The sequence below is a fragment of the Cupressus sempervirens genome, chromosome 4 (genome assembly GCF_028749045.1).
Source record: "Cupressus sempervirens isolate cs-2001-9-10 chromosome 4, ASM2874904v1, whole genome shotgun sequence".
Classification (NCBI taxonomy): domain Eukaryota; kingdom Viridiplantae; phylum Streptophyta; class Pinopsida; order Cupressales; family Cupressaceae; genus Cupressus; species Cupressus sempervirens.
The window spans coordinates 659,703,398-659,717,432 of NC_143121.1; the positions used below are offsets into that span (position 1 = coordinate 659,703,398).

At 35.4% G+C, this 14,035-nt stretch overlaps 1 protein-coding gene across 5 annotated transcripts in view; it reads left to right on the plus strand.

The window, feature by feature from the left end:
* LOC149562978 (uncharacterized) overlaps nucleotides 1-14,035 on the plus strand; it is a 174,222-nt gene that overhangs the window by 152,597 nt on the left and 7,590 nt on the right. Inside the window, exon 9 of one of the 5 annotated variants that reach the window (XM_089826418.1) lies at nucleotides 13,421-13,847. The exons of the other annotated variants lie outside the window; for them this stretch is intronic. Within the exon in view, the coding sequence (XP_089682544.1) occupies nucleotides 13,421-13,453 (33 nt within the window). The 3' untranslated portion in view covers nucleotides 13,454-13,847. Of the gene's footprint in view, nucleotides 1-13,420; nucleotides 13,848-14,035 lie in introns of those variants that run through there. 5 annotated transcript variants of the gene reach the window in all.

Genomic DNA, 14,035 nt, shown 5'->3' on the forward strand with positions numbered 1-14,035 from the left:
TGGTAGGACTGAAACCTTTTACGCAACCCCTCAGTGGCTCTGTCAGTTCGTCCATGAAGAGCACTATCCGTCTTCTTTCGAAAATGTCTGTAACCACAACAGAGTTTTTGAAATTTTGAAATATACTGGTCGATTGATCTAGTTTGCCTCAATTGTGCCAACTCTTTGAAATTAAGTTTCGGATCTTTACCATCAAATCGATCTACCAATCTTTTAGTGAATTCTGAATAAGTATTTTCTTGATCATGCCCCAACGTAATAGTGCCATGATGCCAGCATTCATGTGCCACTCCCTCCAAGTGGAGTGCTTTAATTGCTTCTTTTGGTATTGGATTAAGCTGGAAGTATCAACCTTCATTACCCATGCTTGGGAAAACATGGATCCGGATCTGTCAAATGCTGATAGATTTATTTAACTTTCTTTTGAGATCATCATTAAAATATCCTCGGTTTTTGCCTTCGGAATATCACATTCTCAATTTTGCGTAATCTTTGTAGGATATATCCTCTTTCCAAGTTTGCATTCTTCCAGTCTTCTTTCAACTGTTCTTGAACTTCCTCAAAGGTTGGCTGCTTTCCTTCACGTGGTACCTCCATCCGTGGAGGGACAGTCAACATGGAAGGTTGTGAGCGTGCTGAATGTGGGTTTGCATTACCTAACACCAAGTCCGCGTTGTGACCATTTTGTTCACCAAATATCTTATTATTTGTAAGTTTCCTAAGAATTTCTTCCATAAGTCACTAAGTCTCATTGATCTAAGCCCGATTCCTCGAAAGATCCGTTAGTAGCGCCATGAGTTCGGCATGAGTGGGTTCTTGATCTGCCATACTATCAACCGAATGAGATCTCCTTTTTTGGCTATAAACTTTCATTCACTGTCCACAGGCTGGCAAGATCTATGGCTCTAATACAGGGACACACTGTGTCCTAGCCAAGATCGTATCTTGGTTCCACTTCTCGGGTCTCGTGTTCAGATTGATTTGAGGTGTTAAATTCTAGGTCCGGTCAGCCTATGAGAGAAAGTTAATTACGACTCATTTACAAACCCATCTATTTGCTCCATTTTGTATCATGCATTCAAAATATCATATCGCACTCAAGCATCCAAGTTCTCAAGAACTCAAATTTTCAAGCATTAAAGCAATTCCTCCATTGAAAATCAAGCATTCAAGCATTCAAGCAATTGAAAGAATCTATCTAGCTTTCAAGATCTCCCTCAATACATCCAAGGTCCTTTGTTGCATCTTCTATATCTATTCATCCGCATTCATGTTAAGTCAATTCAATTGGTAAGGTGAGCTCATTGCATTCGATTTGAGAGATCCTACTATTGTAAGGTGAATTCGTGCATTTACTTTACATTTCATCATATCAATTATTTCAATTCAAGGTTAATTCCTAAAGTAGTGTTTTACCAAGGCAAAATCCCCATACGAAACAAAATCCCTTTATTTTGCAGGTTTCAAATCTCGGAAGGAAGAATAGGTTGCAGAGTGGGATACCCTTTTTGTCATTCTTTGGAGGTTTGGAAACTGTTTGACATTTGTAGACTATTGATCAAGGACACACTGCATCCCTAATGGCTAAAGTTGACTTTGCCAAACAATTGAATGATTTCTAGGCTTTGGAGATCTCACAGTTTCAGGTTTGGGGTTGGTTTATTCGTTGATTCAAGTTGCGCAAAAATCAGACAATCAGATTCTAAGTCCTTCATTCTTAAGGTGAGCCTTATAATTACTTTCTTTACTTCAGCAAATCTGCTTCCTACATTAGTGTTTTGATTTCATTTCATAGCTCTTGCTACAGTAGGCTTTTAGGGACTTTTGCGTCTTTTCTCTAATTCTATCACCACTAGATCTTGGCTTGCATTAGTGCTCCTTTATCGCTTGGTTAGCACTAGTTTTCCTAGATCTACTTACCTTAAAATTGGAATTGAAAGGATTAATTTCGTTGATTCCCCTTTAAGGTTTTAGGGTTATGTGATGAACTTGGTTTACTTTCCTTGATTCACATTTTTCCCTAAACAATGTGTGATCAAGGAGTATCTTGTGAAATGGAAGGACTTGTCCATCGAAGACACAACTTTGGAAAATGAACAAGTATTGGTACACTCAGAATTGGGATTGCTTGACAACAAGCACTTTGGGGGAGGGAGGACTATAGTGCCCCCTCCAGCTATTAAAGAATAATTTAAAGGACTAATTTATTAAATATGTGTTTCTTCTTTTTTGGCATTTAATAAATAAATAACATATAAATATATTTGCTTAAGTGTTGCATGTAAGGCATAATACAAATATGTTTATATATAAAAAAAAAAGAGAAGCAAAAAGCATAGTCGTTGAGTCTATACAAGACGTGATGATTAGAGGCTTAGTCATTACATTTTTGGGAGGAAGAACTGAGGCAGTATGGATGTATGGTATGTCTTGAATTTTGATACATATGATGTGAGCTTTGATGCTGAATAATCAGAGTAGAGAAAAAATGATGTTGGATGATTAAGTGGACTTCAAAGAAGTTTTTTGGCAAGTTGCAAAGCAGTCAATTCATGATTTTGGATATGCTATCCTAAAAGAATTATCTTTCACTTTTTTTGGAGCATTTAGACAGTGGGTCTACTTGTTCCGATAAGCCTTTCACAAGGTTAGAACCTTCTAACAAGGGTTCATGGTCTCCTAACATGGATCTGTTCTCTTAACAAGGATTGTTGTACTAAATGAACTGCATTTCTCCTAACAAGCTCATATCTTTTCACAAGGAACTTATATATTAGTACATTATCTTGTGGGTGCCATCCCCATCGGGTTTTCCCTCTGAACAAGGGTTCCCCTAGTCAACAAAATCATTGTGTTATGGTGTATGGCTTCTTACTATTGTGCATCATTATTCTAATTTTTGGTGACCAATTTATAAGTTTGGATTTAATTATATTTATTCACAACTGATTCACCCCACACCCCCTCTCAGTTGTGTGTGGTCTTTACTTCTTAACAAGATCTACACAACTAGACACGTTTGCTCTAATCTTCAACAATAAGACAAGATTTTCAGACTATTAAGCATCTACTGAGCCCATAAAACATGCAATTATGGTAAAAAGACTCAACTGAATTAATTCTCATAAATAAAATTCAAACTAACATGCACTAGACCATGCATCTGCACGTTGCAAATGGTACAAAATTGGAGACCCAACACCATCAAATCAAATAAGAAGGAATCATTCTAGTGAATAAGGAGGAATCTAGCAATGCATGTATTGTGCGTATAATTTGTGTCTCTATACATTCATGATTTTACTTTATATTTTCAAGTGTATGATTCATGTGTAGTTCTATTTTTAGTTGATCTAGAATGAGAATAACTAAAGTGAGCCCACAAGATATGAATTAATTGGCAATTGTTGGTCAATGCAAATCTGGGGTTAGTCAATTACAAAGATGACTGTGATCCTTATCTCAAGAAGATGAGGAAAAACTTGTCATAAGACTGTAAACCTTGCTAATTCTCAATGGATTGGTTAATATTAGAGTTGCGTAGAAAAAGCTACTCACATTCAAAGACTTGTATAAAAATTGGTATCACTTGAGAACAAAGCAATTTGGGGAAGGGTGGACTGTAATTATTAAAATAATATCTTTAATATCTTTATTAAGATATTATCTCCTTAGTTAAATACTTTCTGTAATGGTCAACTACTTGTTTGTAGTCCGTCTTTCAGTCTAGATAGGAATGTTTCCTATGTTGTCTCTTTTGTCTTCAGTCCAGATAGGAATGTTTCCTATCTTGTCTTAAGTTTTGTTTCTAATTTCGTCTTCAGTCTACATTGTTTCTTTTAGAAACAACGTCCTTGTAATTCTTTATAAGGAACACATTTGTTCCTCTGTTAATAAATCAATCATCCAGAAATCCGTTAATCTGCCAATTCTTGAATCTTGTAACAGTAATGTCTCCTATCTAAAATAGTATTTAATATTAAATAATAGTAATAATAAAATATAAATATAAATAAATATGCAATTTTAAAATATAATATAACATAATGACAAGTTAATTAAGTTAATCCCAGGTCAAGTGATACATAATGAAAAGTTGTGACTCCCTCAACATACAATATAAAAGGGAGGAGAGTTTATTTGGAAGGCAAAATGTAGGAAAGAAAAAAGAGGAGTATAGGAATTAAAGAAGAATTAATGGAAGAAAAATGGAATGTGAAGAAAATAAGAAGTGAACTGTGTAATGTTCCCGTCATAAAATAAGTATTCAATCAAACCTTTGTTAATGGGCCAATTGAGTATATCTTAGACCCATTTTTATTTAATTGTTTTTGTTGGTAGGTGTGGCCGTTGGCTATCTTTATAAACCCTTAGAAAGTTTCTCTGACGGGTATTTAAGTATGGCATGTAGGTAGTATTTGGTATGCAATTTGGATTATTTCTTTGTATCGCGAATTCCTATTGGAGTTTTGTAATGTCAGCCATTTCGGAAGTGAAAGATCTTCCTACTTAGCCATTCTAGTTTCGGTGGGAGTCAACCCTCACCCTATTCCATCTTTGTATCACTTGCTCGGATTTGGCAAATCCACACACCATCTTTGTTTGCAAATAAATATATCTGTATCTATCTTCGATTGGTTTTCAATACTTGTACTGACATGATTTGATGTTTGTAGCGAATTTAAGCAACTTGTACCAGTAGCTCATAGTACAACTCAATATGTGGTGAAGCAACCCGCAACATCCTCCCTCACCACGACGACACTCGCTTTCGTACCCATTCGTACCTCTCCAAATTCCATTGTGCAAAACACACACTCATACTATACGGTATCCACTTTGTTCGTCCAGTTCCCATTCATACCACACAGACACCTCCATCAGCTTAGATTATACGGTTAGACACATTCTGTACGACCATTTGAGCACCCTAGCTTACGACCTCCAAGTAGTCATAAGGTCATCTTCACTCCATACCGTACGACCTCCAACTGAGTTGTACGATCATCATTTCCTTCACTCTCAAGCCATACGACCAACTTGCCTACTTGTTCCAACCGTATGGTCCCTTGAATATCAACGTACGACCAGTTTGTGCCTTGAGTTTGGGCGTTTAGTAAGCAACGTCAACAACAGAACATTACACTAGTGTCTGAGCCAGTGATTTTGCTAGCTTGTGGAAGTGGATGCAAGTTTATATCCGAAGGAGAAGGCAAAATAACCTTGTTGGTAGAATGGCAGATCCTCAAGATCCTATGACAGAACTCATGAATCTTTTAAGAGAGCTGAGTAGAAACCAAATACAAATCAATGAAACGCAAAAGATTATGCAGGAAATGCTACAAGAATTGGCCGAGGGAAAGACAATAGGAGAACAAAATGAGTATAGCTACGACTCTGTTTCAGGAAGGACAAACTCTCAACCCTCGATACCCATTGGAGGAATGAGAATATGGAAGGTGATATATCTTACAGAGACTATATTGATCTAACAATGAGATATTCAGGTGGGGGAAATCGTAGTTATTTTAATGATGATCTCAGGAGAAAGATCGGAAAGTAAACTTATCACCATTTGATGCATTTGGAGCCATCACTGCACAGGCATGGGTTCTGAAGGTAGACACCTATTTCCAACTCAACGCGATGCCCGAAGAGAAAGCATTCAAGTTTGCAACACTCCATCTAGAAGGTGTCGCGCAAGAATGGTGACACCATGGATTGGTTACTCTTGGCCACGACCAAGTAACCTCTTATGTCGAGTTCACTGAGAGACTCATTGGCCATTTCAATAGGAAGGATCCAGAACTAAACTTCAAAGATCTATCTCAGCTAAAGCAAATAGGTATGGTAGACAATTACATCACTAAGTTCCAAAGGTTGTCAATATTAGTCATAGACATCTCTGAAAGATGTCGAATCGTGTTATTCATGGATGGGTTGAAAGAGCTTTTAAGAGGTTGGATGAAAGGGTTCAACCCCTGCGCACTCAACAAGGCTATTAAGAAGGTGGGTGGCATGGTCTCATCTTCCTCCAAAACTCACGTAGCTACGCCAACATCATCCCCACAAGAAGACAGACAAGGAGCCAATTCAAAAAAAACCTTCATTGGATGAAGACTCTTCATAAGAACTCCAAAGGAAAAAGCTTTGTTTCATGTGCAAGGAACCATGGGGACCAGGTCATCATTGCCTTGTGAAGGGAAAGATTCATTACATTGAGATGTTTCTTGATGATGATGAAGGACAAGTACCTATAGTGACTTGTGAAGAAAGTAACCAATATGAGAGAATAAATGCCCTAATAGAAAAGGGGGTTCCATTGCTACCCTCACTACAATGGCTGGAAGTAGTATCTTCAGGTTCCATGGCACACTTCACGGGAAACAAGTCACAGTCATGATTGATAGTGGCGCCACACTCAATTTCATCAATTCATCTTTGGTCACTAGTAAGGACTTGCATGTAGTAGAGCATGGAGGATTTTAGGTTAAGGTTGTTGGAGGAACCTTGTTACCTTGCACTCATGTGATCCCACGGCAAAAAATTATACCTTGATAGATGATTTCTTTTTCATAGATTTGGTTGATACAGATATCATATTGGGCATCCAGTGGATAGAGACCCTTGACCATTACACCCAAAGTTTCAAGACGATGGACTTTTCATTTGAGACGGATGGCAAGAAGGTACTGCTAAGAGGAATGCCAAATAAAGGATCAAGGGAAGTAACAATCAAGAAGATGGAGGCCATTTTTAAACATGACATGATCCCATACACTGCAAGTAAAAACATGATAGTCAACACTTTACCCCATTCCTTGGATAATTGGCAGGCCCATCTATTGGTCAAGTACTCCAAGAATACTTTTGCATGTTAGTTGATGGATGGCTATATACATGATGAATGATACCAAGTTATTGATGATATCATTTACTATGGCGATAAGATCTACTTGGTACTTGGCTCGAAATTGAAGAAGTTGATTACAGAAGGTTTCCAAGGATCGGATTTGCATTTGCTTGAGGACAAGCAAATTTTGGGACGAAGGGACTATAATGTTCCCGTCATTGTTAATGGGCCAATTGATTTAGTATATCTCGAACTCATTTTTATTTAATTGTTTCTGTTGGTAGGTGTGGCCATCGGCTATCTTTGTGAACCCTCGGAAAGTTTCTCCGACAGGTATTTAAGCACGGCATGTGGATATATCCTATTGACCACATTGAGAATTTGTCACGTATTACACCTTTAAAGACCACTCTCTCTCTCGAGCTTCCCTTTGCAAGTATTGGTTGACCAAAACTGCCCACACATATATCAGATCTTGCATCAATTGATTGTCCCTTGTTTCTTCTTCTTGTCGGTCATTGCCAATTATATGCACTTGTTTTTTGAATGGTTGACCCTTTAATCCTCCATCATGGCTATCGTTTATCTAATCTCTATGTTCAAACATGATTATTTGATTTCCTCAGAGATTTCACAAGAATATTCACACAATAGCATAAGAAAATAATAATTCAAAATAGAAACCACACGTGCATAATATTGGTAGATGATAAGCTTTATTCCATGTAATGTCATATTAATAGTAACCTATGCTTGGTGTTAAAATACATTGATTAAGTACATAACAATTGGTTGACCATGCAAAGTATCGGTTTCTACAACTACCTGAAACCAACTTTCGTTACATTGCCATCACTCTGACTAACTAAACGGTGGCTAACAGTGAGATTTATTTCAATGTGCTAAAAGGGATAGAAGAGGAGGTAAACAAACTTATTGATGAGCTTAAGGTTACCTAGGATTCTTTGAAGAGCACTTAAATGACCCTTCAAGAATCAAAGATTTACAATTGTGAGCTTTCTGAAGAATTGATCTTGGCTTAAGCATATCATCATCTACAACAAAAATCTAGTTTGTTGTGGCTGCCATAACACTCGAGGACGAGAGTTGGTACTCATTGTTTGAAGGGAGAAACCCTTATGATGATCGAGCATAAGGAGCTTTCATATCTACATGGGCTCGAGGATAGGCATGATTCTCAAATTACAGAGTATACACACATCTTACATCATGGGGATCACGAGGCACCTTTGAAGGAGAACCAATCGAGCACACACCTGGTGGATGTAGATACAAAAGAGATAGTTGAGATCATTGATGGTGCACCAACCACCACTATTAATCCTACACATATAGAGGGAGACATAAGTGATTCAATTTTGGTTGAGCCCTTGATCATTCTTGGAGAGTTTGAAGGGTTATTTCCTCTAGAGGGTCACATGTCAGAGCTTACATTTTTTCAAGCAGCCTAGATAACCTACCCCAATGCACTATTCAAAAGAAAATCTAAAAGAAGGATAAAACCAAATCCTCAAAAGCTTCTCATAACCTTTAACCGTGAAACTTGTCAAAGTACAACAATGGAGCATAAGAAAGAATATTCTTACAAGAATCATCTATCCATCCCAATATTTCTAAAGATCATCCATCCCATAATGGATATCTCGCAATCATAAGAACAAACCATGAAGTCTAATATCACAACCAATAATCAAGCATCGATGGCATTCATCTCCAACATAGAATAACATAGTCCATAAAGACAAACATCTAGAATATAGCACTAACATAGTAAAGAACATAAGGTGACCGAGTAAATCGGACTCAACTGAATTATGGTTGTCACCCCTTTTGTTCAAATGACATGATGACCGAAACAAGTGACAATACTCATACATAAACTCCAGAACCACACATGGACTAATCGAGACAGAAAAGTGGTTATATTATTTCATATAGAAATTAAAAATCCAAAGCCTCTATTTTTCATAATTTGTAAAAGCCAACAACCACCCCCCACCTCCCCGCAAAAAAATTGAAAAAAAAACATAACATCAATACATAAAACAATTAAGTATACAAAACATCTCAATCACATAATAATTATAACCACCAAGTATGAAGTATTGGTCTAAATCTTACTTCAACGAATTATACCCACCATCATTAATTATCTAAAATTCTACCCATATTATTAAATAATCATAACTAAATGATGATATAGTAAACTCCATTATAACTCATGTTAAAATATAACTAAATAATATCTAAATATTTATTAACTTATAATTACAGCTGCATTAATAAACATATAATAAAATTATGTGCAAGTAACAGTTAAACTAGACTTAATTCTATAAACATAAAACATAGTATTTATTTATCTAAATAATATTTATTTATTTATTTAGCTTTTTTTAATTTAGGAAATAATAAATAATATATTATTTTCTACAATTGATAAATAATTTTTCTTTTTTGTAACTTTGGAAATTAATATATATATTTTAAATAAAAATAAGCATGCATATATTGTTTTCACATGCTTATGTATATTTAAAAGATGCGGAAATAATATACTTATTTTCTAATATGCATAATTATGTATGTGTATATGTATTCTTTATATATTTAATTTTATCTATAAAATATACATATATATATTGACTTATAATTTTCACAATCATAATCTTTTTCCCCAAATATTGAATTAGTTCCTAATTTGCTTAATAACGTCCAATTGCTCTGTGCTTTTCTATTTCTTTAATGTTATAAATTATTTACAAAAGAATTTAAACAAACCCCAAATTGGATGAACATTTATAATTTATAACTGTTTTGCTTTTAAATTCTCTCAAAAAGAACCTAAGATTTCGACGGGTTTCATGTAACATAGTTTTCTATGATTTGAATACAAGGGTTTCTAGATTTAAGTTTTTATCAAAATTTTCCACACAAGAACACAATAAATTTTCTGTTTCTGATTTCTTAAAAACAATAAAAACTCCAAAACAATTCTTTTTCAAATTTACAAACAAAACGATTCACAATTTCCAACAGCCAACTCAAGTACGACCGAACAAACATGAAGAAGACAACCTTGTAAGAAGGAAAGATTTTCAAGGTTTTCAAAACCCTACCTCAAATTGACGAGCTTAAATCAAAGCCAACACAAGCCAAAACATGTGATCCGAAATACTCCTAAACTTCGGAAATACTCTTTAATTTTCAATGTCATATTGCCAAAAATTTGTAAAGTCTGATTCTAGAAGATGGCTCCCATAATTGTCTATAACTCCAAAAAGACTAGATCAACCCTAATAAAGAAAACCTAGCCCACTAGGGTTTTTAGCACACAAAACCTAAAAAGAACAACTTAATTTAAAATCAAATAATAATTATTTTAATTTATTATTTCTCTTCTCATGCATGCTAACTTCATTATATTAATTTATTTTCTACATTCACTTTATTGATTGCGTGCACAAGTAAACTCCATAATATTATTTTGATGACAAATTAATATTTATAGCGTATTATGAATATGCAAATTGACAAGTAATTATTATTATATTAATTATGCATTAAATTCCAATTTGACTTTATTTTTAATTAAAATCCCAAATTCTATCATTGTTTTTTTTTACTATCTTTTAATCAAATATTAAATATAAGTATTCAATTAATTTTTATTAATTAAATAACCTTATATTTAATATTTTCATTTTTAAGAAATATAATTAATTTACTATTTAATTAATCTTATTAAATCTCTTTAGCTATTTTAATACCACATCCCACAACAAATCACATGACATAGGAAAAGCAAGAAACTGACTAAATCCAAAAAATATATAAAACCATGCTCAAGGGAAGCCTTCATGAGTTCACATCCCCTTGATGAGTTTAAATGGGTAGTCAATCGAATAGTTGTGCACTATTTTAGGACAACAAAAGCTTAGGTTGGAATTTGGATCTGAACATTATCTTCCCCCCCCACCATTGAGATGTTGTGATAGGGCATAGTTATCTTGGCGTCAGGGAAGTCGATGTCTGGTACCTAGAAACCTGCATAAAGTACGAGCATGTACATGTGCATATATAATAAACAATGGCAGAGTGGTACATCATGTAGATTCCACGTGCAGGTGACTACGACTCCTTCAACCACATGAGACACGTCCAATAGAAATGTAAAAACACACAAGCTAACCATACACATGCAAGTATGGGGTAAGTACAACTCGTAAATCCATGAATATAAATAAAATCATATCCTATAGGTCATCATTAAGAGAATAACCATAATCATTAACAAAAATCACATAGTATATCATTGTCATAAGCAAGTAATCATTACTATCCAAACCATCACGGTATATCGAATAATCCATATAACAAAATACTGCATTGTCAAATATAACTGAGGAACCAAAATGCACATGAAAAGGCTCTGGTAAAGTTGACAACATAATCTACTCTAATAGCAAAAGGGTAGGGTATTACAAACTGGCAAAACAAAGAAGAGGTCAGCCTACAATAGAGACACCAAATAGTGCTCGAAGCAAATAAACAACTACAATTGAAAGAAAAAAATAACAAACCACAGGCTACCGCCTAGGGGTAGCCATGATGGACTCGAGAATCGAAGGGTAAGTCGGCGGACGAGAAGAAACCCCAAGCTGACCTTGAAGACCTTTTTAAGTAGAAGAGTAACGCTGCTGAAAAAACTAGTAGAATCTCCTTCTGGTCTCGTAGTAAATAGGACACCAAAAAGATGAAGTGAGTCTCAAACTCCACCTCCCCCAAAGTACATACCCTGTCCTCCCCAGCAAGCTGGTGGTTAGTCTGGATGCGTAGTTGGTGTGGACTGACCTTGAAGGACCTAAGGGAGATACGAGAGGATGTGACCAGCAACAAGAAATGTAAGGAGGCGAGACAATAAACCCATCCTCAATCTCCAAATAGTGCTCCGCATAAAAAGGCACCAAGGGGTGACTGCCCCCGCCCCCCCCCAAGGGGCTTGACCCAAGTAGTTAGGATATATTGTTTGTATGTAATGTCCCCATTTTAAGAAGGTTCTTGCAATTGGCTTGGTTAGTTCACCATCGTGACCCTCGTGAGTTGACAGTGGGATTTGAGAGTTGCAGTTGTGGGGTTATAGGCTTTCCAACAACATATGGTGTGTTTTGGTTTTGTTTGAGGGACTTACTATTTATAGTAAGTCAAATGTTGGTTCCAATGAGCTCAATTGGGTTAGAGGAGTTGAGTGATGCGCTCAATTTTTATTTTGGGCTTCTAATTTGGGCTCCAAGAATCTTGGAGGGAGCATTTAGTTACAGACACCCCCGTTAGGTTCATTTGTCATCTTTCTTTATCAGGATCACTCTTGTGTTTTTAGATTTTGATTCTGATGCTTCTCCAATTATTTTTGCAAGACGGGTGAATTATTATTATTCTTTTAAATATGTTGAAGATTCTATTTTTGTTAGTGTTGTATGGTGGTTACTTCAATATCATAGCTCGTTGGAACTGGGTCGAAAAGAGTTAAATCATGGACACAAGAAACAGTGAACTTGTGCGTGAGAATATTATGTTATGGTGGAAATGGTTATTTTTGGGAACCAAAAGCAATTAATAAATTATATTATGACACTTTATTATATTTTAATGTTGCGGAGTTTACTTGGCAAACTTGTGCCATATGGAGATTATAAGTATGAGCCCATTTGATGAGAAAAATATTTGATCATTTGATTATCGTATTTTGCTTTGTCATCTTTGTGACATTTTCTTGATGTTCTGATTTTCTAGTGCCTTTGCTGAAGTATAAGGGTTTGGGATCTAGAACTAAAGTAATGTAGATTCAATTATGAACATTATTCTGAGATTGCTTGGCAAATTGTGCTAAGGTATACAATTTGTCATTTCTCCTACTCTATTAATTGTTACTAAGGAGAAGTTTAATTTTTTCTTGCTGCTGGAGGTTGCTCTGGAATTTGTGAAGGGATTCACTTGAATTGTTATATCAATTGTGTGCTGGTTTATTTGGAGTTGGTGGAGTGCCCATTTATATTTGCTACTGGGTGTTATTTTCTATCTGCACTTTGGGGGCAGCATTCTCCATATCTGCAGCTGCATTTGTTTGTTGAAGAATTCTTTCGCTACTAATAGTCTTCACTTCAGAGTGTTTCAAGACATGTTTTACCTGTAAGTTCATGGATTGTAACTTTTAATTTTTTTTGGGCATTGTTGATATAGATAATAGGGGATATTTTATCAACTAGGTTGTTTGTATTTTGTGTAAATTCTCAGTATCAAAGTTGATTTTAAACTCTAGAATTTTCAGTTGTATATTCCCCATGTAATATCCAAAATTCCAAATATTTGAATTGAAATTATTATTGAAATATCTTCTATTTTGCTGCTATATTGTTGTTTCACAAATTGTAAAATCTCAGAAAACAAAAAAAGAAATCAATTCTTCAGCATAGATTGTTTGAGGGCCAACAGGGCTCATTACATTGTAAATGTTTTTCCTAACATACCTATTCAACTCTTGCCTAGGATGGAGATGAGGGGGGTATCCGAAGAATATGAGAAAGGAGGAAGATGACCAATCTCAATCCTTATTGAACGTCCCAGAAGAATTGAGGCATGAGCAAACCACCCACAAGCCCTTGTAGAAGAAAAAGAAGCCGCAATAGCTTGTTGAGTATTGGGGAGATTGCTGATTGTTGAGTTGGAATTTTTGTTGATGGTTGTTGACAAGCAAGTTTTTTCATTGATGTCAATGCATGTTCATAGGTTTCAAAGATGAGTTAGATAGACAATGATTTTGTGTGTTACAAGTAGTTGAGTAGGACAATACATACAATGAATGACATTCTTAACTATGCAAGCTTGGATTTTCGTTACAGAGTGACTATACATTATCTCTATGGTAGCATAGCTTTATATGTTGATATGAGAGAGTTACAATTGATTTCGTGAAGATTGGTTGTCGACTAGTAACAAGGAATCATGCCATAGAAGGTTTCAGTGTTTTGAGTATAAGTTGTTGGCTAGAATCATTGTATGCGAGCATAAGGCATGGTAGAAAACTCCTACTAGTGCATGCTTTAGAATTTTTGGTTCATATGGTCATTGTGTTGATTGCTTGCATGTAGCATTTGCATAATT